The 26,223-nt window shown below is 40.9% G+C and overlaps 1 protein-coding gene across 4 annotated transcripts in view; it reads left to right on the top strand.

The window, feature by feature from the left end:
• The window catches only part of ACO1 (aconitase 1), a 37,082-nt gene extending 10,934 nt beyond the window's left edge, over positions 1 to 26,148 (top strand). For 3 of the 4 annotated variants that reach the window (XM_054809051.1, XM_054809049.1, XM_054809050.1), the window contains exons 3-21: positions 214 to 382; positions 3,342 to 3,479; positions 4,877 to 4,946; positions 5,055 to 5,238; positions 7,959 to 8,098; positions 9,130 to 9,301; positions 9,779 to 9,879; positions 10,741 to 10,857; positions 12,059 to 12,218; positions 15,411 to 15,546; positions 16,057 to 16,141; positions 16,413 to 16,569; positions 17,134 to 17,258; positions 19,024 to 19,128; positions 19,818 to 19,960; positions 21,428 to 21,575; positions 23,397 to 23,519; positions 24,548 to 24,733; positions 25,444 to 26,148. In XM_054809051.1, coding sequence (XP_054665026.1) covers positions 214 to 382; positions 3,342 to 3,479; positions 4,877 to 4,946; positions 5,055 to 5,238; positions 7,959 to 8,098; positions 9,130 to 9,301; positions 9,779 to 9,879; positions 10,741 to 10,857; positions 12,059 to 12,218; positions 15,411 to 15,546; positions 16,057 to 16,141; positions 16,413 to 16,569; positions 17,134 to 17,258; positions 19,024 to 19,128; positions 19,818 to 19,960; positions 21,428 to 21,575; positions 23,397 to 23,519; positions 24,548 to 24,733; positions 25,444 to 25,557 — 2,573 coding nt within the window. In that variant the 3' untranslated portion in view covers positions 25,558 to 26,148. Of the gene's footprint in view, positions 1 to 213; positions 383 to 430; positions 3,211 to 3,341; positions 3,480 to 4,876; positions 4,947 to 5,054; positions 5,239 to 7,958; positions 8,099 to 9,129; positions 9,302 to 9,778; positions 9,880 to 10,740; positions 10,858 to 12,058; positions 12,219 to 15,410; positions 15,547 to 16,056; positions 16,142 to 16,412; positions 16,570 to 17,133; positions 17,259 to 19,023; positions 19,129 to 19,817; positions 19,961 to 21,427; positions 21,576 to 23,396; positions 23,520 to 24,547; positions 24,734 to 25,443 lie in introns of those variants that run through there. The other variant, XM_054809052.1, reaches the window with a different exon arrangement.
• The last annotated feature ends 75 nt before the right edge of the window (positions 26,149 to 26,223 follow it).

Raw genomic sequence — 26,223 nt, 5'->3', positions numbered from 1 at the left:
AAATCTACTCAAAGAATTGAGTGGAACGGGTCAGTTAACACTGACCTCCTGACAAAGCTGGAGACTAGAAAAGTTTGATAACTTGAGATAAAGCCTTGAGTATATGGGGACAGTACTTGAGGTCCCATCTGCCCCAGGCATGGAACTGTGCAGTTGCTGGCATGTGCCCTAAGGTAAAAACTGAATTTGTTTCTTGCCTCTTACCCCACATAGCACGCCTGCCATTTTCTATTCGAGTCCTCTTGGAAGCAGCAATCCGTAACTGTGATGAGTTCCTAGTGAAGATGGGAGACGTTGAGAATATTCTCAACTGGAAAGAGGTGCAACACAAGAATGTTGAAGTGCCATTTAAGCCTGCAAGAGTTATTCTGCAAGACTTCACGTGAGTCTGATGGTCCCCAGAGCTAGGAAGAGGGACTCTTAAAAAGTGCAGCAATGCTCGGCTTGGGGCGGAGGGGTCAGCTGAGGGAAAGAATAGCAGTGAAATGTTTGGAAAGACCTTTTTCAGCTTTTCTGGATGCCATACTACAGACAACACTTGGAGAAGCAAATACTTACGATAAAAGCATTAAATGAAGTACTTCTGGGGTGGAGAAATGTCTTTATGAAACTCTTCAAAACAGATGAGAAGAAAATGGGATGGATAAATTGCATCTAAATGAGGGAATTCAGAGTTTAGAGGTTTTCATTGTTGTTGGTTTGGGGGGTTTGGTGGTAGTGTATTGCCTTTTTTTTTTCTCTTCCCTCCCCACCCCCCAGGGTCTCTTGCTTTCAGTTTTCTACCTTTTTCAATTTTCAGTTACAACCCACTTCATTGTTTTCTCTTCCAAGTCAGTATTATTCCAAACATATTTTTAAAGACTTATCTGCTACTGAAAAAATAAATGTCTACTTTTTCCCAGAAATGCAAATTGAGATTCCTATCTAACGGACAATGAAAACTGTGCCTTGTTATTGGAGTGTGGTTAGTTAGCATGTAATAGTCCCTGGTAGATGTGGAAAGTCAATTTTTCAGGATGAACAGTAGCTTCTAACTGTTTTTAATACAGCATTTGACTTTCAGGTCTACTGTCCTTTGTACCTTTGTCCTCAGCCTTTGTAAGAGAGTTTAATTCATCCATGGTAAAACCGCATGCTGCTTGATTTTATTTCTCAGAACAGTAAATTCCTTAGCTTTATACCTCTGGTGTGCATTTTCCCAAAGGTTGGCCTGGTGCTAGAGACCCAGTGCAGCTCAACTCCTAAAGACATTGGGAAAAGTTGGCAAAGCCTCAATTGAAAAAAATGCTTATTTCCTAACTATTTTTTTACTCACTGGCTGTTGTTAACGTTTTAAAAGCTGGAGCACAGTGGAAGCCAAACTTTGAAACAAATGTTGTTCCCTTTGTTACTAAACTTCTTTCTTGCCCCCTACTCCCCTGCTGAGTTTTAAAAATCTGCCTGTAAATTGGCAGAGCAGCTGCATTCATGAAAAATGAGTTCTTAAGAGGTCCCGAGTGGGATCTTCTGGAAAGTTGCCAAAGCTGCCTTTTCCAAAAGCTGTACAACAATTACATTCACGTGTCCTGGATTAGAATTATCAAATTTCCTAGATCTGATCATTCTGTAATTACCCTGGTTTTTCTAAGACTGTAGATGGATGTTGTCTCTGTTCCTTTTCAATTGTATAACATTTGTAAGCTGGCAAAATAACTCCTCAACTCCCTTCCTCCCACCCCTGCCCTCCCCCAAATCCACTTAGGTAGCATAATGTAGTATTTGCTATTTTTCTTGGAATATGCATATCCTGTGACAAACTGCTTCAAACTGTTGAACAGCATCAGTTAATCATGTCAAGGTTAGATAATGTGGACCCTTTTTTCTGTTTGTTTTTGCAAACACTCAGGATTTTCAAGGTAGAGTTCTGTGGGAATTTCTCTTCTTCTTGCATTGTTTCTGATATATTTTTAAATCTTAATAACTTCCTTATCAGAGATGAAAACATAAACTCTCACTGCTTTGGGCTACTCCTGCAGAAACATAGTGTTCTCAGTGGGGTACTGAATGATGCCAGATCCTTACGAGCACATCACAGACAGCTCTCTGTCTCAACAGCCAGCAAAATCAGATAGGCTCGTATGCAAGAGGGTTTCCCAAACTGAAAAATGTCATGATAGTACATACCTCTGTAGAAGCTGAGAATGTATGTGCTGAGAAGCACCAGAAGCTTTGTTAAAATAAATACGGAAACATGTATGATATATTAGGTACGATGGGTGTTGAAGTGCCAGAACTTCTGGTTACTACTCCTTGTTTGCTTATGACTAAACTTAGATTGAAAGTGGAGGATGGATGAAAGACTCTCACATGCATTACTTTGATCTGTGTAGTGCACCTACCTCACTTAGGAAAGAAGGCTTAATTTAGGGATTTAAAAATTGTTTTGGATGAATGAGACATAGAAACATAAGGAAAAAAGTCCTGTTAACCTTTTTGAGTCACCTGGAGTTCAAGGGTTTACAGGATTGACACAAGATATGTGAGAAGGCAGAAATGTAGATGTTAGCCTGTAACCTGAAAGCATGCTGTTTGAATGTCATTCGTGATATAAGGTTGTTTGGGGTTTTTTAAGGTAAGTACAAGAATTTGTTAGTAAAGATAGAAGGTACACCTTATTTCTGCCTTTCATGTTTGTCCAGTGATCTGCCCGAGGTGGTTAAATCCACTTCTGAAAATACAGTTGTTCTGCAGAGGTGTTTTGCTGTCATGTCCTTTGTAAATTCAGAAATCTGATGCCCTGCTAGTTTCTCTTGAAGCGTGGAAGGTACCGAAGAGTCCTAATTATGGAGAAGATTCTCCTGTGCTTTGCAAAACTTGGAAGAAGTGACCCTTGCCTTAAAATCAGTTAACTAAACATAACAAAGAATCAAAGAAAGGACATTGCCATTTTCCCCCTCTCCCCTTCTTTTTTAAACAGACTGGGGAAGAGTGAGGAACAGAGCAAAACAAGTGAAACCAGTTCAAGGTCCCAGAGGAATGCTGACCAGGACTAAGCTTCCAGATTCCCAGCCAACCATGTTAAACTGCTTCTGTTACTTGATGAATTCTGGTTTTAGCTTTTCATTCTTACAGTTTTCAGGATATAGATACAGTTCTGTTCCTTCTGTTCTTCTGATTTTGTCTTCCCAAGGGTACTGTGTCTGCCATAGAGTGATGATCCCAAGACTCAGGGTAAGGCTGTGGTTTGCTTTGTATGGGACAGTAGGTGTCTGTTGTGCATCTCAGGATCTAGGTTATGTTTGTTTTGTTGTTTTTTTTCTTTTCCAAATTGTTTCACCTTGCCTATTTCTCTTCTGTTCTAGTGGAGTACCTGCTGTGGTTGACTTTGCTGCAATGCGTGATGCTGTGAAGAAACTTGGTGGGGACCCTGAAAAGATCAATCCTATCTGTCCTGCTGATCTAGTGATAGATCACTCCATCCAGGTTGACTTTAACAGGCGGTAAGGATACAAAATAGCTCCTACTACTTAATGGTAGTAAACAAGCTGGATCCGGTTACTATAATACTACTAATAAAGGTAGTTCCATTGGTGATATGCTTAGCATTTGGACTATAACATCCTAGACTCTAAGAAGTAAGTGTTTAAGTTAGACTGTTGTATCAGTTACTGTGAATTAGATGGGGGAATTTTGTTTTTTATGTGGTGTATCTCTCAGCAGCAGAATGCTGGACTAAATGTTAGTAGAAACAGGCTCAGTCCAGATCTGTGGTGATCATAATTTTCCATAATAATACTGCATTATTATTAGTTGCTCAGAAATAGCTTTTTTCCACATGCACTTTTTTTGACCCCGTAGGGGTTTTTGGAAAGGACAAGCAAGAACGTCTCCTTTCTTCCTTATTTATAAAAGAATAGACCTAAGCTGCCCTAGCCCAGCTCTGAGGAACTGTTTGCTAGTTCAGTGCCTTCACACGGAAGAGTACAAGACACTTATTAATATGGCCCCTATAAATACAGGAAAGAAACAAACTGCTATTCAGTCCTCAGCATGCTACAAAGAGACTAGCACTCACTAGACCCACAATGAAAGACTTCTGCATAGGGGTCCTTCTATCCTCCATGGTATCTAAACGTGGGCTTACTGAACCTTCTTTGGGCCTTTCTTCACTAATTTGTTGTGAACAAGATGTGATTTCATCTTTACCATAGGAGAAAATCAACTATTATGGTTCTTTTTCTGTATTATTTTGATAACATTCATTTTATGTTATCAGTAGTATCTAGGACTTCATTTAGATAATTGTTAGCAAAAAATTACTTTTTGTCACAGCCTTATTTATTTCTATTAGGCCCCTGTATATATGGAGAGAACATTGGCCAGCCCTACGCTTCAGTTCTTTCAAACTTTTCAGGCCTAAATTAGGCAGCGGATTCAAGTGAAAAGTTTGTTAGCCCTTTCTGCTTCGAAATGCAGGGGCTTCAGGCAGCATTGTATCATCAGTGATAACCTCTTTTTAACTGAAGTTGCAGGGCTGTTGTATTCCAGTTCCCTTTACTGCTTTGATTGCTTCTGATTCAGATGTTGGAAACTTTACATTGCTCTAACATGTAGTGTAGCTTTTCCCAAGATACAAGTTTTGGCCTACCACGCTTATAATATGCAGATTAGCATTCACATTTGAACCAGACTTCAGGTATTATCTCTTAAGACTTCTTAAATCCTTTTCATTGGTTGCCTGCAGTTCACAGCTGGAGTGAGATTAAAAAGATGAGTTGATCAGCATTAAGATTAGCTAATAACTTTTCTTTTTCTTTCAACCTTTGGGTATATCTGACCAGACATAAATTTCAGATGGATACTTTTGGTTCTGACAGCTGATTATTTTAACTTGCAGATCAGACAGCTTGCAAAAAAATCAGGACTTGGAATTTGAAAGGAACAAAGAAAGGTTTGAATTCTTAAAGGTACTGAAAGAATTAATCCTATTTGTACAGAAAAAAGTGCGATGAACAAAAGTTCTTCCAGTGCTCATGTGCATTGAAAATTTTTTATTCCAATTTCTTCTGTTTCAGTGGGGATCTCAGGCTTTTAAAAACATGAGGATTATTCCACCAGGCTCTGGGATCATTCATCAAGTGAACTTGGAGTACTTGGCAAGAGTGGTGATGGATCAGGATGGCTACTACTATCCAGACAGCGTGGTGGGCACTGACTCGCACACCACTATGATAGATGGCTTGGGAGTACTTGGCTGGGGTATGTGCAGTAGCATATCGTGAACAGTCTGTTGGCTGACTTAGCTGTGTTTCAGACTCTGATGAGTTGACCCTGGCTGTCAGATTATCCCCACCTAGTTGCTCACTCACTGTTCCTGCCAGCAGGATGGGGGAAGAGAATCAGAAGGGCAAATGCAAGAAAAACCTCATGGGTCAAGACAAAGACAGTTTAATAAGTGAAGGCAGAGTGGGGAAGGAAATGAAATGCAAAGACAATCAGTCACCACCTCGCACCAGCACACCAAAGCCCAGCCAGTCCCTGGGCAACAGCTACTTTGGAAAAGTTACTCCTGCCTCCCAGTTTTAATGCTGAACATGAGGTTATATGACATGGAATATCTTTTTGATCAGTTCGGGTCAGCCGTCCTGGCTGTGTCCCCTCCTTGCCCACTTGCTGAGAGGCAGAGTGAGAAACAGAAAAGACCATGACACTGTAAGCACTGCTCAGCATAGCTAAAACATTGGTGTGTTATCAGTGCCGATTGGTCACAAATCTAAAACACAGCACTATATGGGCTGCTGTAAAGTTACCTCCATGCCAGCCAGACACAGTACACAGACTAACCCCAAATTTAAGGAACCACATAAGGTCTGTTACAGTTATTTAAGACTTTGTAACTAAGCTCCCTGTTCTGATAACAGCCTCAGATGATTTCTGGTGCATGTGGTGGTGGTGGTTTGTATTTTGGGGTGTTTTTTATATATTCTGCATTCAAATCACAAGGAAGCAGAAAAATATTAAATAAAACTTCTGGAAGCATTTTAGTTGTTTGTGAAGGCAAGGGAGTTGAAGCATCACTGAACATCCATTTGTTCCTTAGTCACTTAGCTACTTTCAAAGTGTTGCCTTATCAAAAAGTACTGCAAATGCTGTATTAGACTGAAGATGCTGAAAGTTGAATCTGAGTGAGCTAAATATTGCAATTGTGGGAAAAAAAAAAGGCACTATGTTCAAATGCCAGTAGTCTGCAAAATACATGTTACAGAAATAAATACAAAATTCCTTTTTTGCTTGTAGTGGCAAACTGCAATGTTTGAATTATAGACTAAATAAGTAGGTATGAAATGAAGGTATTTGCAACCATCCCACACATGGTAGCAAAAACTTCAGTTGAGCTTTTTATCTTCCTGTAATATGGTGATAGGAGCCCTATTGAAATAGATACCATACAAATACAGAAGTCATTGTGTATTTAAACAGCATTTGCTAGTTGTTCAGAAAGATTGTCAAGTTCTGAGTACCACATGTAATAGAAGTAGGACATTGTGTTTTTTCTACCCCATCTGTACTACTGTAGTAATATTGGTCGACTGGGACTTTCTATCAAGAGTGGAAGAATTCCTGCTGACTGGAATACAAATATAAACAAGTTCACTTTATTTAAAACCATGATATCTCTTATCTTGGGATAAGAGATGTCTCTCTCTCATTCTGTATTTGGTTGTACCTCACCCATGGAGCTATCATTTAGATGATGTGACACCAGTAGCTGCTTGGAAGAGTGTGTCTGTAAACTTAGCCTCCTTTTCCTCCAGAATGTGAAAAATATGGCTGGGCATAGCCCATACCATATGTGCTCAAAGCACATGCTATTGGATCTGGCGTTTCTTGGTAGTGGCTGGTAACGCTGAACTTGCTTCATGCCTGTCTGTGGTAGCCTGTCAGTCATGTCAAATAACTTGACTGTTTAAAAATGATTCAACAGCTAGTGAAAGGAGTCACATGATTTGATCTATCACAGAATTATCTTTTTAATTAACATAGGTAATCATTTTGCATAAAATAAATTTGAAATTATTTTTCAGAACCATTATTAGATTGAGTGGGAAAAAGGATAGGAGTAGTGGTTTGGCATACATAAGCAACTATTACAGGCTATTTGTTCTAGCTCAGTATTAATTAAACTAAACAAAAGGTAGAAGGAGGTTTGTAAATAGAAAATAAACATAAAAGGGACTTTCTACAGAGAAAAAGTTACAAAACTGCTGTCTAATGCCAAATTGCAAGTAAACGTCATGGATTTCTTAGATTGCATATGACTATGACATCTTGATACTTATTTTACTTATTAGCAAAATGAAGTAGTCACTTGAATTGCATTCCTCTAATACTGAAGGTGTGCTTACACAAAGGTTCCCACCTGCACATGCCCAAGCCCTGTTGAAACTTAATAGATGTAAAGAAAATACTTCTGTCTTAACAAGTAGCTTTTCGGTTAGTATTCTTTACAATAGTCTATACTCTTGACTCTAATAATCTTTCCTTCCTTCAAAATAACTTTTAAGTTTTTGTTTGGTGACCAATAGTCATGGTCTGCATACATTTCACTCACAGCACACCATGTTCAGTCGTTCTTTGTTTATGCATTGCATGTCTAAGTCATTAAATAAAAACTTTACATCCATCACTGTAAAAGCAAGTGTCCTCAGGGTAAGTTACTTAGATTTACCAAATATCCTATTCAATAGACAAGGAACAAGGATGATACTATGAAATGGAAAAAAATTAAAAAGGCCAACCTTGCAGAAACTGAGGCAAGATGAGGAGTGCCTCTTAGCAGAAGGCTAAGCCCTCTGGTTGTTTGCCTTTTCTCCCCTTTCACACCTTAAATCAAGTAATGATCCATCCTTTGTACTTCATGGGTTTATCTTTGACATGTTACTATCTCTCTTTGGATTGTGTACTTCTGTTGTGTACAGGTGTTGGTGGCATTGAAGCAGAAGCAGTGATGTTGGGCCAGCCCATCAGCATGGTGCTTCCTGAGGTGGTTGGTTGTAAGCTGCTAGGAAACCCTCAGCCACTGGTAACATCCACTGACATTGTGCTCACCATTACCAAGGTAGTGAACATGTCTGCTGTTTTGCCATTGCTGAGGGAAGCTATGCATGTTCTATAGGACCAAGCCATTGTACTGCATGTTTAGGAGCCCTGTGTGTGCTTCCATGTAGTCACTTTGGACTTCTTTTAAGCTTTATCGCTCTGTGTGGTTGGAATCAGCTGCCCAAGGACAACTGCAAATTTGCTAGGTAAATCTGTTTCCCAGAAGCCAGACAAAATGGAACAGAGAGCTGGTATTTCATGGCTTGTTCAGATCCTCATGTGCAGACCTGTTTCGGAACACAACTGCTTGTGAAAGGCTGTTGTTTCTCTGCTGTCTCAAAAGAAACACAGTGACTTCCTTTTTTGAAGTTCCCACTTAAAATATGGCAATGTAAAACCTGAAAACAGGCAATAAGTGCTGCAGTATGGTTTCTTTGATGTGCAGGTGTTTGACTCGCATGTCATATGTTCACAATAGGTTTATTTACTCTGTGGATTGTGACTGAATTAAGAGTATTACTGGGTCAGCATTAGTGTTGTTGGAGGTCAGAAGCCTGGTACACAGTGTTCATCAGGGCATGCTGTCTCTAGAGAGAACCTCCAAATGGGGAAAGCCAACATTTTTTATGAGTTCATCCAGATATTGTGTGTGTTCAGTCATTGACAGGTTGATTCATGTACTTGTGCAGTTGGTTGTTCTTGTTTCCCCATCTTTCTGGGTTTGCTGGCTAAAGATCCCACACTGTTCTCCTCTCTATTTTTCTCAACATGACATTTTAAACAGTTGTTCTAAGATAGACTCTAGTTTAAATGAGAGGTGTAGCAAGTTTAGAAGGAATACATCCCTGTGTTGTACCTTATTATTGAAACTTTACATCTCTGTGTCCTCATCTTTGTGATTTAGTTTACCAAATCTTCCTGGTATCAAATGGCTGTAGAAACCTTCAAAAAAAGGTTTCTCTGAAGTCGAAAGTTGGATTTCGTAAAATAAATACATGCTCAGGTTGTTTGACACCTAGCAATGACGCAGGCACTATGTTTTTATAACAGCACCTTCGCCAAGTTGGAGTCGTGGGTAAATTTGTGGAGTTTTTTGGTCCTGGTGTAGCCCAGCTATCAATTGCTGATCGAGCCACCATTGCCAATATGTGTCCAGAGTACGGAGCAACAGCTGCCTATTTCCCAGTGGATGATATTAGCATTGGGTACCTGATACAAACTGGTGAGTGTAAGAAAAGACCATGAGTTAAAGGTGTAATTGAAAGCAAGGACTTCAGACCTATATAGTGTAGCCAGCAATGGGGTTGAATCAGGTGGAGCCTTCTGAGCTTGAATGCTTCTTTTTTTTTTTTTATCCACACTTGCTTATTCAGGCTGTTTCTTGCTCTTAGGGTCCATGTTTAGGAAGAGCTGAGTTCTAGACTGCTTCCCAGCTAACTATCTGCTTAGCCCTGCCCGAACCTAGCTTGTCGATATGACAGAAGCAGGAACCTAAGTTTTTGTTCTGCAAAAGCCGCTAAGTCTGCTCAATTGCTTTGTTTCTAGTGAGTCTCTAATATTTGTGCTGAAAGGGTCTTGTAGCGCAATGTACAGTGTGAACAGTGAAATAGCCTGTTAACGCATTTTTTTCTTTCTGACATATAGTAGTTCCTCAGTTCCATTTGCATTTTGTTTTTGCTATATCTGGCTTTCACTTTAGGCCGTGATAAAGAGAAAGTTATGTGCACAAAAAGGTATCTTGAGGCTGTGGGAATGCTAAGAGATTTCAAGAACTCCTCTCAGGATCCGGACTTCACACAGGTAGAAACTAGTCTGTCTTCTGTTTCCTTGCTTTATGCCCTGCCCTATTTTAATGTGACAATTGTCTGTTTTTCACAGAAACTGAGAAATAGTCAAGGGACTCCTCATCCTTTGGCTTTGTCCACACAGCTGTCTTAATGTAGGGTTCAGTGGAATGAGTCAGCTAGCTCTCCAGGTGTGACAACTTGGGCATAGGTATAGATTGGCTCTCAATTGAGTTCTAGCTGGTGCAGATTCTGTAATTTGATCCATGTAGTTTTGAGAAGTGCAGTCCAGACTCAACCACAGCTATGAAGATAGTGTGACTGTTGTCTGTATAAGTCTTCTCCCAGTTTTCCCTTCTTTTTTTTCCATATTAGTAAATATGGAAAGATGCAGCACACTATAAAAACGAAGTTGAAACATGGGTGAGGAACAGGACAATATGATAATCTCTGTTTCATAATAGACTGAATGTTTTCTCCAAGGCCAAGATGAATAATCTGCTTTGGTTTATACCAGTACCAGGATTTCTTCACATCATTGTTTTCTGAAGAGGACCTTGCTGCTAGCATGTGAAAGGAAATAATTCTCAAAATCATCTGTATTTAGATGCTTTAGTCACACATTGGGTTTTCAATAACTGGGGTACCATACCAGGTACCAAGAGCCATACCTGGGAGCTGGCAGGGTCTAAAAGTAGAATTGTTCCTTTTCTTCTGATCTTTCCCTTCTCATATGTCTTTGATAATTTCTGCAAACAAATATAAAGATGTGCAGAGTTAGCCTTGGTTCAACAGCAGAGGTAAGCATACCTGTGGCTTAACTGGCTTCAGCTTGTCATGCAGTGCTGAACTGTTCTCTGTTCCTCTTACTGAATAGGTTTTTGAGTTGGATCTCCATACTGTCGTGCCTTGCTGCAGTGGACCAAAAAGACCTCAGGACAAGGTTGCTGTGTCAGATATGAAGAAGGACTTTGAGATTTGTCTGGGAGCCAAGGTAGGAACTAGGAACTACATAGGTCATACAAACTAACGCATACTTCTAAAAGCTGTCTAGTGTTCAGGAGCTACATTCTAGGGTTAACTTGTGTGTTGTTTGCCTGTTGAAAAGTAAATGAGGATGTTTGAATGCAGTTTAGAAGATATCAACAATGGGTAGTTTAGAATTAGGGTGATGCTTCTCGCGAAGGTGTTCATGTCCTGTTGAAGTAGTGGTTTCGACATATACTAGGGATTTCTGAAGTAGCCACGATGGGTGGTGTTAGTAAAGTGGATGAAGTAGCTGCTGCACTGAGCTCTGTGCTAACTACCCAGCTCTTCAGCTTTCCAAGCAAGTTGTGCCCTGAGCTCCACAACATCGTTTTGCATTCAGTACTGAATCTGTTCAGCAGATCAGAACTGCATGTTTCTCCATGACTCTTTGATGTTGGCGGTAAAGAGAGGAGAAAAAAAGACTTCTGTCTCCATCATCCAGTCAAAAATGGCCATTGGATGAAGAGCAATATTTTAATTTGAATTAATATGCCCAAACACTTAAGTTTCTAAAATCAGTTTGAATCCTTATCTGATTCCCTTGTTAAAGGCAGTACAGAATTCTAGTGATGTATATCAAGAAACTTAAACTACAGAAATTCCCAATAATTCTTGTTTTGTTACATGTTCCAAACCCCATTAAATGACTTTATGCTTTCTGATCTCTAAATGTAATTTTTCATGGTGTGAACAGTGCCTTCTTGCTCTTTGGGTTTTTTCAACTGTCAAGCTTTTGCCTCTCAAGTCAGCTCTTAGTACAAGTTTGAGCCATTTGATATTCATGGCTTTAAAAACCTGATGTGTTAGAGCTAAAATCTCAGGACTGGATTGTGTAACTAGACTATATGTGGTCAGGAGTCTGGAGCATATGGGAGAAAGAAGCATCTGAGCAATCTGAGGAAGGATATATTCCTGCAGGAAGAAAATAGAAATATATTATGCTGCAAAGGCTGCTTCTTTTACCAGTAAAAGACCCCAGAAAAATAACTTTTGTCCGCCACTTTGAGTAACCAGAGATGCAAGCCTTTACCACCAGACCTAAAAGTGCAAGCATGGATGTGACTGACAGACACTTCTCATTTGTGAAACTCCCAGCCTATACTAATTTCGAGTCAAAATATTCGTATTAACCACATCCTTTTGGTTCTTATTTTCTCCTCTTACAGCAAGGATTCAAGGGATTCCAAATTGCCCCAGACCGACACAACAGCATAGTCAAGTTTAATTTTGAAGGCTGTGACTTTGAGCTTGCTCATGGTTCAGTAGTGATTGCTGCCATTACAAGCTGTACAAACACCAGTAACCCATCAGTTATGTTGGGAGCAGGTAAGTTTATTTGCCTAATGTGCAGTAGTTTATGGCTCTGGCTATGTGTCCTAAACACAAATACAACACTGATGTAATTCTGTATGCGCAGTGCTGGTTTTGTCATTTGGAGTGCTAAAGCTGAGCTTAGTCCCTAAGGGTAGCAGAAGGAATTCTGGAAATGGTAGCTAAAAATGTAGGTTGAAGAAATTTTATTTTTCCTGTGCTGTCTTCTCTACAGGGCAAGCTAGAACTGAATTAACCAGCACCTCTGACACTTGTTCAAATGCACGGAAGCTGTTATATAGAGCTGAGATGAGGCTATTGAAACTCAGAGCTACAAGAAGAGGGACAGTGAAGAAGGGTCTATGGGTTTGAGTCTGAAAGTGCTGTGATCTGGCAGCTGAGTACAAAACACACACTTAGCTAGAGGTGGATCGAGTTGTTTACAGCAAGTCTGAGGGCGTGTAGGGGGTGAGTAGAGGAGGAAAATTGCGTTCTCGGGGATTGCCATATTTTACAGCCTTGTCATTTACATCTGAACTGCATCTAAGAAGTGGTTGGGGGTGAGCTTTGTATCCCGCATTTCCTTGCTCATCACCATTCCTACAAAACAGTTAGTCTGAGTTGGTTGTGTTAATTTTCAGGAGGCTGTTCATTTTTAACCTGGCTAGTCTGGGCAGAAATCTTTCTCATTCCAAATGTGTGCTTCTGGGAACAAAATACAAATGAAGAGAGTCAGCTCAAAGAGTTCAGCCCTCTTTCCCAGATGCTTGGTTACATGCCCGCATATTTCTTTCTTTCCTCCACATACATATACATAGACATTATCAGACACTGTAAGGTCATCACTGCATTAGGGCTTCCTAGTCTGTCAAACAGTTTGTAGGATGCAGGCTTATTTTCTACAAAGGTCAGAAGGGAGGTGCAATGGGAAATGCAAGGGCCCTTGACCAGAGAGGATTGCTTACTGGTTGAAGTCATGTAATTTGTCTCCTTTGTTCCTGTGTGGTGCTGGGAAGATCTTGGCTTGTGGACAGCCTCTGACAACAATCACTTTGTGTTTAGTTTGTCAGTGTGATATTTGTCACCTGTTCTTGGGCTAGCATCTTTCTTTGGGTGCTCTACCCTACTGGCAGCTCACCCTCTTCTCAGGCGCAAAAAGTCTTTCAATTCCTAGCTACAGGGACAAAGTCCGTCATAAACCAGGATGTGAGGTAGAAACAGAAGTGGAGGAGAGACCTGCTCTATTTCTTACCCCTTGAAAGGAAGAGAATTGAACAAAGTCTCCCAGTTTACTTGCCCTTGACAGGAGAGACAAATCAGCATACTTCTTTCCTCAGGTCTGTCCTCATCATGATCACGGAAATAGAGCTGTATTTCTTCAAGGATCATGAAGTAGGTTTCCTCCAGGCAGACTGTCTGTGCTCTGTCCTATTCCCTTAGTTGTAGGTGGGTGTATCCCGCAGTTGTGCCACCTGCTCAGGATATATTTTCCTCAAGTGTTTGGCTCTCAGGCTAATGGCATGTATTTTTAACCCTCTCTGTGGCAGTGGGGATGCTGATCTTTCAGCCTGCTTGGCTTAATAGCTCTGTGAGTTTAAAGTGTAGAGTGCTCTGCAGATTCAAGTAGAGTTGGTACTCTGAACGCATTCACTACTTAATGCACAGCAGCCTGAAGAATGTAGTCCTAAGGATCTCAGCATATGCACTCAGATTTAGTGGGTACTCTTACCTTTTCTGCCTTTCCATACAGCAGCGCTTAAGCTTTGACCTTGACAAGGAGGGAAAAAGTAATTCTGTTAGTCTACAGTAACTGTTTGTATGCTAGTGTTGAGAATATCTGAGATGCCCATAAGAGACATGATAATTTGGCTTTCAAAGTAAGGTTTGAAATGAAAGTAAAACATGCAGTGCTCCCACACTAAGTAACCAAGCTAAAAGAAATCCAAAATATGAATAGTTGTTTCAAACTACCGCTGTATATCCTCCACATGATATGCAGGGGCTCTGTGTCTGTGGGGATAGCATACGCTGTAGAAGCCTTAACAACCTAATTTGACTTTAGGAAGGTGTTGGATTAAGGTTGCTCAAAGCAACTTAAGTTCTGGCATTTCCTTGCCAGTTTTTAGAGTTTGACTTTGCCTTTTTTTTTTTTCCCCCCGGAACTGATATTGGCAGGAAAACAGAAGCCAACATTTTCAAACAGGCTGTCAGGCTCTTGGGTTCTAGGATGGTCATTTGTTCATGGTCACATTTTCAAAAGTATCCAAGAGCTCTGGTTTCCACAGCTTCCTCTGGCAGCTAAGGAACCTCAGCAATTTCAGGAATAGGACTGCTTTTTTTAAATTCACATATCTACCTTTAGGTCTCCAAATCTATTGGTGTAGGCCTTTTCACACAACACTTCTAAGTGGAGGTCTCTAGGTCGTGTCCAACAGCTGCCAAACACCTTGCCAAGACAAAACAACTTGATGTCTTCCTGTTGGAGCTCATGTTGGATCAAAGCAGAGCTGATTTATATTTTCTTATCTAAGTGGATGTGTGAGAGAGAATGAGGCATGGCAGTGTGAAGTTTTGCATTGTTTGCATAGCTGCTGCTGCTTTTATGTCCATCCTGGGAAAGGGCTGGAATGGGCCTGTCTTCTGAACATTCACCTATGTATGGACAAATATATGCTTCACTAAACCATCTCTGTGTGTTACAAATCCAGGAGTCCTAAAAGAGCACTCCTGCAACAAGCTGTAGATTGTGAGATAGCTTGTTTGTGACAAGGGCCAGAGTTGGTGCTCTCATAGCCACCTGCAAGGGCAGCAAGTCATAAGTTGGCAGTATTTCAGCACTGAGTCACTAGACCACCGTAAGTGGGAAGTTAACAATCCTTCATTGCGTTTTTTTGTGAGACACTTGCCTTACAAATAGTGTTCTGAGTTTTGAACGTCTACATGCTGCCTCAGTGTGAGTGCATCTTGTTGAACGCAACTTCCAGCAACTTTCCAGTGGAGCAGAAATTGCAGAATGGATCTACAGTTCAACAGAGCACTTGAGCCGGTTATTCTGGGATTAGTGCTGTTGGCTCACTGTACCATTTTGTTGCTGGAAATGGAGCCCTTTCTGTTTTCCAGTTGTTTAATGGTACTTCTGTTAAGCTGTTGATCCACCAAACTGTGCCACTTCCAGAAAAAATTACAACTATCCTTTGCATTTTTCAGGATTGCTTGCTAAGAAAGCTGTTGAAGCTGGTTTGACAGTGAAACCATACATTAAAACTAGCCTGTCCCCAGGAAGCGGGGTTGTCACTTACTATCTGAGGGAGAGTGGAGTTATGAGTTACCTTTCCCAACTAGGGTAAGAGTGCTTTTCTTACTGTTGTCCTATGGCTGCTTAACTAAAAGCATTGATAGCAAGCAATGCAATAGAATAACTATTTCTCTGTATAGCTTAAAATATATGGCAGGTACCCTATGGCATGATCCTGCATGAGTTAATGCATTGCTGTTGTGCTTGCTGACGTTGTGCTGAGAGAAGGCCTGATGCCTGCTGTAGCTTCTTGAAGATTCGTGTTCTTAAGCAGTAAAATGGGTTATTTTTCAAGATTAGTGGTTTTAAAATAGCATAAATGACACTATATTGTTGTTCATCTTGCTAGGTAACACACTTCCTAGATCTTCATTCTGTGTGCATGGATAGTCACTGCAATGATAAAAATCGAGTGTTTTCAAAAATGCTGTTTTCTGCAGCAATTCATTTGTTAAAACAGTACCTCTTCTGAAAGTAACCCTAGCCAACTGCTAAGGGGTTAAGTGTCTTGTTCCAAAATACGTTTTTGTTTACTGATGATTTTTGTGCTCTGTCTAGGTTTGATGTGGTGGGTTATGGCTGTATGACATGTATTGGCAACAGTGGACCCCTACCAGAGCCTGTTGTTGAGGCCATTACACAGGTATGCAGTTTTTCCTGTGCAGCTTATTTAGGGAAGCTGTTCTCTGTTGTGTGGTGTTCTTAGCTGTGTCATACTGTGCACTAACTCTTCTCAGCTGTGTGTGAAGTAAATTCTCTTTTCTGTGGGAAGTGCTTTGGAATTGTTTGGAAGGAGACAGTTCTGTGACTGTCCAGTCATTGATGTTGCAGCATGGTGCAGCTCTGCAGATCTGCTGGGGGTGTGGAGTCTGCAGGCACCTCCAGCTACCTTTGTCTCACACTCTGTCTTACAGGGAGACCTCGTAGCAGTGGGTGTGTTGTCTGGCAATAGGAATTTTGAAGGACGTGTCCATCCCAACACCCGTGCTAACTACCTAGCATCCCCGCCACTGGTAATAGCCTATGCAATTGCAGGGACTATCCGAATCGACTTTGAGAAAGAGCCTTTGGGTAAGATGGTGTCAGGATGCTTCTTTTCACAGCTTATAAACTAAACTGGTTGGAATTAAGCTCTTCAGAAACATTTGTCCTAGTGAGATGCTGCAAATTACTGAGTACCTCTGGGATACAAAGCATGCAATTGTAAAGAAACAGACCAACAAGGAGTCTGTATGATGGAGAAAGCAGGAAGCCAAGACTGACCGGTATTAGAATTTGACAGGGGTATCTTTTTGACTATATCTGGCTGGCAGTCTACAATGAGCAACCTGACCTAGTAGACTTTCTTTGAGCAGGTAGCTCAGCTAGACAACTCTCAAAGATCCTTTCCAACCTAAATTATTCTATAAATTATCCTGGAAGGCCATTGGAAATCACAAAAGAAGGTGTATGTACAGGCATTGTCTGACAGAAGAGGGCCTCATAAACTTGACCCTAGTAGGTGAAATAAAGTGTGTCTCATGAGTGTTAACAAGGTTAGAGGGAACAAATAGCTAAAGGACACCATGATAAACTTTTTATGTCTTTCTTAGTGGAAAATTTATGCAACAAACGTAACAGTACCATTTTCTACAGGAATAAATGCTTCAGGGAAGAAGATTTTCCTGAAAGATATCTGGCCAACAAGAAATGAGATTCAGGCTGTTGAGCGTCAATTTGTTATTCCTGGGATGTTCAAGGAGGTCTACCAAAAAATAGAGGTGAATTAATCCCCAGGGCAGTAGTTTTGATTGATGTTCTGTGCCATTCTAAAGATGTTAAATAAGCTGGTCTTGATAATGAAATGAACCTTTTCCTTCTATTGCTGTTGCTCCTGTTCTGACAAGTATTCAAATGAGATTTGTTTTGGGTTTTTTTAATGGCTTCTGGTTAATTAATTGGTTCTTACAGACAGTCATGTCCTGAAATGTCCTTAATAATTTTTTTTAATGTAACATATAGATGATGTCTTTTAAACAGTTATCCCAGACTGATCTTAGAAAGTGAGATATTCCAGCTTAACAGATACTTGGTTTTTTTCAGCTGACATAAAATTCGTTTGCATTATTACATAGCATCCACATCAGAATCACAGAATGGCAGGGGTTGGAAGGGACCTCTGGAGATCATCTAGTCCAACCTCCTTGCTAAAGCAGGATCACCAAGAGCAGGTTGCACAGGACTGTATCCGGGTGGGTTTTGCATATCTCCAGAGGAGACTCCACAACCTCTCTGGGCAACCTGTTCCAGTGCTCAGTCACCCTCCCAGTGAAGAAGTTGTTTCATATGTTCAGATGGAACTTCCTGTGTTCCAGTTTGTGCCCATTGCCCTTTGTCCTGTCACTGGGCACCATTGAGAAGAGTCTAGCCTCTTCTTCTAGACATCCACCCTTTAGATATTTACAAGCATTGATGAGATCCCCTCTCAGTCTTCTCTTCTCCAGGCTAAACAGACCCGGCTCCCTCAGCCTTTCCTCATACGAGAGATGCTCCAGTCCCCTCATCATCTTTGTAGCCCTCCACTGGACTCCCTCCAGTAGTTCCCTGTCTTTCTTGAACTGGGGAGCCCAGAACTGGACACAAGATTCCAGAGGTGGCCTCACCAGGGCAGAGTGGAGGGGGAGCATAACCTCCCTTGACCTGCTGGCCACACTGTTCTTAATGCACCCTAGGATACCGTTGGCCTTCTTGGCCACGAGGGCACATTGCTGGCTCATGGAGAGCTGGTTGTCCACCAGCACTCCCAGGTCTTTCTCTGCAGCGCTGCTTCCCAGCAGGTCAACCCCTAACCTGTGCTGGTGCCTGGGGCTGTTCTTCCCTAGGTGCAGGACCCTACACTTGCCCTTATTGAATTTCATATGGTTCCTCTCCACCCAACTCTCCAGCCTGTCCAGATCTCGCTGAATGGCAGCGCAGCCTTCTGGTGTGTTGGCCACTCCTCTCAGTTCTGTGTTGTCAGCAAACTTGCTGAGGGTACACTCTGTCCCCTCGACCAGGTCATTGATGAATATGTTGAATAAGACTGGACCCAGTACTGACCCCTGGGGCACACCACTCGCTACTGGCCTCCAGCTAGGCTCTGCACCTCTTATCACAACAATCAGAAAAAACCTTGTACTTGGGAATGTCTTCCTGCAAGCCTTTCTCAGGCATTGAAACAAAATAGTGTTATGGTTTACGTGTTAGGAAAGCTTCTTAAGATTACTGATAAACACACTTGAGAATTGTAAAGTGTTATCTGTGTACATAATACAGGTTATAGTCAGAAAACTGGATGAGCAGCTCTTCTTTTGAAATGAAGTTAGGGTTTTCCTAACTCTTTTAATATAGAATAATTAAAAAAACCAAACTCAAACATAATGTATATTGTCATAATAATTTCCTAAAGTGCTTTAAGAAATACACAAGGCTTCTGCTGAAATCAAATTTGTAATTCCTTTGCTTCTGAAAACTTAGAGATCAATGGGATGTTTTTGTGTTTTCCAGACAGTAAACAAATCTTGGAATGCCTTAGATGCTCCTTCAGATAAACTATATACTTGGAATCCCAAGTCAACTTACATCAAGTCTCCACCTTTCTTTGATGGTCTGGTACGTGCACACTTTCCCTTTGAATAAAGCCAAAGTGCGTAGTGGCCTTGACTGATGTTAAAGGTGAAACAAAGCCACTTCAAAGCACCTGGGAGCATCCATCATAGCCTATTGAGGCCTTGGTTCTGAAATGTTAGAATTACGCTATTGTATTCATTTTAATACTAAGGCATAACTGAATCTGAAGATTGTAAGGATTCCCTGACACTTCAGGGCTTTTGAAAAGTCTCCTTCTCCTTTTAAGCTGAAATACTTCTAAATAGTCACAAGTGAGGGAAATAGACAGGAAACAAGACCCACAATTCTGCCTGCCTGCATTTTTGCACCAAATAGTTCAGTATTCAGATTGCTATTTCAGTACCATTTAAAAGAAAATGCCGATTTCAGTGCATGCAGATGTCTACGAATTCTGGATTTTTGTGTGCATTCATGCATGTACCACAAGAAGCCTCACCTAATTTTACCTCATCTATTTTCTTCATGCATTAATTTGCTGACAGACAGCCAGGACATCATCTTGTGTTCAAGAACATAAACATTTTTAATAGGGTTTTTATATGTTTTGGTTTTTTCCTTTCTTCTAACTTGCAAAATAAAGTCTCCCTTTTTATACAACTTGCACTTTTGAGAAAGGGAAAGGAATTCTGTGTCATATCTTAATGGTTTTGTTTGTATTTATGATGGTTTAGACTCTGGCTCTTCAGACCCCAAAAACAATAGAAGATGCTTATGTCCTTTTGAGTTTTGGGGATTCTGTGACAACTGACCACATATCTCCAGCTGGGAATATAGCAAGAAATAGTCCTGCAGCCCGTTATTTGACCAGCAGAGGGTAAGCACTACTTCTTGTTCTTGTAATAAATTGGGACAAGGAAACAAGCCACAACTATTGTACCGTATTACAGGCACACACATCTGCTGTCTGTTCACATATGCTTGTAGACCTTGATGGATGTCTGGACAATATATAAAAGAAGAAAGAAAAGCATTTCTTTCTCTGGTGTTTCAGCAGCTCTCACCAAGTGTAAGAACTTATGTACAGTGTACATCTCTGTTACACTGGAGAGCTGAAGACCTTTGTATGGAGAGAGGGGAAGAAGATAGCTGTCAGGCTAGTTTCTGCAGTAAATCGATTCATAAATAAGGGAATCAGGATTTGTCTCCCTATCGGAGCAAAATGATCATGGTCCTTAATGCCAGAAATTGGTTTTATACTCAGTTCTTCTAGTACGTGCAACTGTTTTATAGATCTAGGCTGTTGGGAGTTAGAGAACATCCAGAAGTTTAGGTTTCAGCATAGCTGCAAAAACTGGCAAAGCTATTGTGGTTGGAGTCCAAACTGCTGTAAAATGTTGGGTTTTTTTCTATGGCCAGCCTGTCAATTTGGTACTCTGGGTTCAACTTACGGCAAGACTAGGACTTGCTGAGTTGCCTTATTCAGTCTTCACAGATAATATAATACTTTATTCTCTGGTTTTGCACTTCTTAAAACTTCAGTGGTGTTTTGAGGAACAGTACTGACATTATAAAAAGCCATATTTTCACTAGACCTAATAATTCTGGAGAGGAAATTGATTAAAACAGTGTGATCTACTGAAAACTAACTGCTCTGGACATTTTGGCCCTATGCTGTCATTCACTTTGAAATCGAAATAGCCCTACACATGTGACAGAACAGATGTTGTATGTCATAGTTGCTGTTTGGATGTAGCCCAACTTTCTGTTGCATTCCAGCATATTTTTTGTTTACCAGTTAGGCTGGAGTGTCCCCTTATTCCAATATCTCTGTTTGCAAATGAACTTTTTCTTCTGTAGTTCTAACTTGCAGGAGGAGTACTGGATGGGTGCACAGCAATGGCAGGGAGGCTCTCTCTGCGTTTTAGATTTTTAGCACAGTGGTGTCTCTACCTTTTGTTCTAGATGCTATGTTAATATAACAAGGAGGATCTTCAGTAGCCAGCTATTAAAAGAATTGTATTGCATCTTCTGACCTAGCATGAACTATATCCTTGAATCACTATCAGATACTGGTTTCTAGGGCAAGGGATGAGAATACTAATGAAGCTGCTTTCTATGACCGAGCTGCAGGCAGACTTCTATTTTTTAATTATTTTTTTTCTTCAAAAAATCTTAGAAGTATCAGCTAACTGGATGCTACTGCCATGATGGGAACTATCTACATACCTGTCTCAGAAACACCAGTTCATTACTTTCTTTTTTATTTTTTTAAAGCTCAGAGTGCTTCAGTCTGAAAAGAACACAGTTTCCTCTTTTTCTTTGTTTGCTTTTCCATTAATAGCTTGACTCCTCGAGAGTTCAATTCTTATGGCTCCCGCAGAGGGAATGATGCTGTCATGGCCAGAGGAACATTTGCAAACATTCGCTTGATGAACAAATTTATCGATAAACAAGGACCTCAGACTGTCCATTTCCCTTCTGGGGAAATTGTAAGTACCCACACTGCTCTAACTGAGGCTCATTGACAGTAAAGTGGATTAGTACTGGCTTTCCTTCTTACAGCTTAGGTCATTTACCATAAGTGCCTTTTAAGTAAAGGTAATGAGGAGACAGGAGCTGTATTGACCTAGGGAAGCAGGTCACACCTACCTACATAATGTGGTCCTATCGGGCATATCACTGGAGAGTATAATGTCTGTAGAAGTAGTAGTGGAAGGTGCAGGTTTGTGTTGGGGGTGAGATCAGGCTAGCAGCCACAAAGCGGTGTATGGTTAATATCCTTAAAGTGCTGCTTGGTGGGAAGGGTGGGCTTCAGCTAATTATTGGCATGCTGGAGGGAAAGGATGCCATCCAGAGGGACCTTGACAGGCTGGAGAGGTGGGCCTGTGTGAACCGCATGAAGTTCATCAAGGCCACATACAAGGTCCTGCACGTGGGTTGGTGCAATCCCAAGCACAACTACAGGCTGGGTGGAGAATGGATTGAGAGCAGCCCTGAGGAGAAGAATTTGGGGGTGTTGATTGATGAAAAGCTCAACATGAGCCAGCAATGCACATTTGCAGCCCAAAAAGCCAACCATGTCCTGGGCTGCATCAAAAGAGGTGTGACCAGCAGATCGAGGGAGGTGATCCTGCCCCTCTGCTCCACTCTGGTGAGACCCCACCTGCAGTACTGTGTCCAGCTCTGGGGGCCCCAGTACAGGAGAGACATGGACCTGTTGGAGCGAGTCCAGAGGAGGGCCATGAAGCTGATCAGAGGGCTGGAGCACCTCACCTATGAGGACAGGCTGAGAGAGTTGGGGTTGTTCAGCCTGGAGAAAAGGCAGCCCCGGGGAGATCTAATTGTGGCTTACCAGTACCTGAAGGGGCCTACAGGAAAGCTGGTGAGGGACTGTTCATCAGGGAGTGTAGTGACAGGACAAGGGGTAATGGGTTTAAGCTGAAGGAGGGTCGATTTAGATTAGCTGTTAGAAAGAAATTCTTTCCTGTGAGGGTGGTGAGGCACTGGCACAGGTTGCCCAGAGAGGTTGTGGATGCCCCCTCCCTGGAAGTGTTCAAGGCCAGGTTGGATGGGGCTTTGGGCAACGTGGTCTAGTGGAGGGTGTCCCTGCCCATGGCAGGGGGGTTGGAACTAGATGGTCTTTGAGGTGCCTTCCAGCCCAAACCATTTTATGATTCTACATGGGGACACTTTTTCCTTGTGTCCTGGTTTCGGCTGGGATAGAGTTAATTTTCTTCCTAGTAGCGGGTATAGTGCTGTGTTTTGGATTTAGTATGAAAATACTGTTGATAACATACTGACGTTGTCGCTAAGCAGTGTTGACAATTAAGGAATTTTCAGCTTCCTAGGCCCTGCCAGCAAGGAGGCATGAGCCTTCTGCAGGAGGTGCAAGTAAACTGGGAGTGGACACAGCTAGGATAGCTGGTCCAAACTGGCCAAAGGGGTATTCCATACCATATGATGTCATGCTCAGTATATAAGCTGGGGGGAGTTGGCCGGGGATTACTGTGGCTTGGGAACTAGCTGGGCATCAGCGGGTGGTGAGCAATTGTGCTGTGTATCACTTGTTCTGTATTATTATTATTTTCAATTTCTGTCCTATTAAACTGTTTTTATCTCAGCCCATGAGTTTTACTTTTTTTTCTCTCTCCTCCATCCTATTCGGGGGGGGGGGGGTGAGCTTGGAGGTGTGAGTGATTGGCTACATGGTTGTTTTAGCTGCTGGCTGGATTAAACCACACCACCTTGTTTCCCTGGAACTGTGCTTCCACCCAAAAAAGTGCATGAACCATTTGGCATTTTCATTCCAGCTGGATGTGTTTGACGCTGCAGAAAGATACAAGCAGGCTGGCCATCCTCTGATTGTGCTGGCTGGGAAGGAATATGGTGCAGGAAGTTCCAGAGACTGGGCAGCTAAAGGACCATTCCTCTTGGTGAGTGACACTACTAAAAAATGCATTCGTCAGGAAGACTAGCTTATGACCAACATTCTGGTTGTTCTCACTTTCGGTAGCAAGAGCTATTTTGAAATCTCAGCTGTCTCCACAAACAACTCAGGAGAGTTGCAGAAGCTATTTAAATATTAATAGATCTTGTTCAGACTGGAAGCCTTGATTTACAGCTAGAAATCCACAAGGCTACACCAGAAAGGCCAGTTTCTTTACTTCTGCTTCCCATAACCCAGTAAACTTTGGGTCTCCTTCCAGCTGCCTCCTTTAGCTCGCTTAGCAGGGAAGATAAAAAGTGTAAGAGAAAAATAGTATCAGAGAAAAAGAAATTTAGCATGGCTTCACCATGCAGATTGCAAGGATGCTTAGCAATATTGTTATAAGAGCCTAATAGAAATGCACATACAGTGAAATATCTGTTTTCTTCTTTGTCTGTCCTTTCCTACACTATTTACCAGCCCAAATGCTGATTCAACCTTTCTTGGTGTGGAATTTGTGAAGGCGATAGTGTGTGTATTTGTATTAAAGTTTCAGGAGAGCTGGTGTTTAAGATTTATGTTTGTCTAAGTTTGGGTTTGGTTGGTTGGTTGGTTTTTTGATTTTTGTTGTTTTTTTTTTCCAGTGGTGATTTTTTTTTTTAGCTGTATTAACCTGTAAACACTTAGAAATTAATGAAAATGAATCCTGGAGCTTGCAGTGTAGGAGGGCAACACTGAATTAGCAAAAGTTACAGAAATGACTAGTGGTGCTCTACATAAGACACATTAAAGTAGTATGCAGGATTCCTGAGAAAGTTAATGTAATTTTTTGACAATCAGACTTCTTTTAAAAATGTTTGAAAGTTAATGTATAATCAAGTCATCCTGGACAGTCCACTGTCAGACAGACCTTCTGACTACCAGTAGCTGGTAAATGACATGGAGGGGACCACAAACATACCAATTTCCTTCCCCTGAGCACATAAAAACCATCCTGAACCATGAAGATAACTATCCCTGTTACGTATTTCCCAGGGTGTCAAGGCTGTGCTTGCTGAAAGCTATGAGAGAATTCATCGAAGCAACCTAGTAGGGATGGGAGTGATTCCTCTGCAGTATTTACCTGGAGAGGATGCAGGAACTTTAGGACTCACTGGACGGGAGCGTTACACGATTATCATTCCTGAAAAACTAAAACCACAGATGAAAGTCCAGATTAAGGTATGAGACAACCTAAGGGCTGAATTTTCCATATCACTGTAATTTCACTCAAAATTAACAGTCTCCGCAAACAATGTGCTTTCTATGGCAGTAAGCTTCTCTCAGTTGAGGAAAGGAGAAGAATTGATACGAATGGGATTAAAACAGTCATTGCAATAGGGATTTGCTATGATGGGATATAAAAGCAGCATGCCCAAACTGTTTTATTTAGCACAAAGCAGTCCTGTATTTAGGACCAATTTTTCCAAGGCCACTATAAGCTTTTCTGTCTTAGTTAAACATTTGAAGCACAATAGAAAGTGAACTGCAAGTATTAAAATAATTTATCTAAATGAATTTAAAATAATTCATTGACAATTCAACTGACAGAATATTGTACACTGTGCTATTCAAAGTGAAGTCTAATCATACCCAGCATAAAATCTAGTTAAACTTCTGGCTCTGTATTTGAAAGACTGCTTTTGTATAGCTTGCCTCCAAACCCATGCCCTTTTTTGAAAAATATTAGCATCTATGATAAAAATTTGGTCTTAAGCAGCTGGCTATAGTCTAGTGTGGCAAGAAATACTGATGTCCAGTGCCTGTTCACTTTAGCTTTCTATCACAATTTCTTAAGATGGCAAAACTATAATAATAGTCCTTATTTAATATGATGTCATGTAACATGTGGAATGTTCGGCTCCTTGAATGACTTTCTTTGACCCCAACAGCTGGATACTGGGAAAATCTTTAATGCCGTCATGAGATTTGACACTGATGTGGAGCTCACTTACTTCCATAATGGCGGCATTCTGAACTACATGATCCGTAAAATGGCATCTTAATCAAAAACATTAAGCAAAAACGTCCAGGTACAAGCCTGCTTCTGGTGAGCACAGTAAAACTACGGTAATCATAAATCTGAACCATAAAGTGAAGTTTTTACGTGGATTATATTAGAAGGCTTGTTTACAATGATGAATTATTCTGTGTATCAGGAAACTGGACACGCTTGCCCAGTTAAACAGCATTTATTATTTGTTTTGTATGGTGGTTGGCTTGACTTACCTTAGAATACAGTGCAAAAGTCATTAAAATACTGCTGTAATCTGTGAAGTTGTTGAAGATCATATGCTGACTTCATATATTTGGTCCATTTAGTTTGACTCTGAAGTTAAGTTCTATGCTTGTATCAGTGGTCCAAAAATTAACTGACAGTATAAAAAATAATTTTTATTCCTTCCTGATTACCTGATATTGACTTGCTTTCTTATTCAGCTGAGCAGAATCTGAATCTAATACTGAAATTAATTATTTAGCTGTTTATTAATTCTAAAAAATGTGAACTTTGCTGTTTAAAATCTAAGCCTTTGTGGAAAGGTGGACCTATTGGGGATAATATTTCTAATGGATAAAATTAAATTTATTTTCAAGAAGTTTGGTGTTTTTTGTCATGTTATCTGCAGTACTGAGATGGGGAACAAAGCTTTTCTTTAAACTCTGCTCATTAT

Source organism: Grus americana, chromosome Z (assembly GCF_028858705.1).
Source record: "Grus americana isolate bGruAme1 chromosome Z, bGruAme1.mat, whole genome shotgun sequence".
NCBI lineage: Eukaryota > Metazoa > Chordata > Aves > Gruiformes > Gruidae > Grus > Grus americana.
This window is presented reverse-complemented; position numbering and strand designations above follow the sequence as displayed.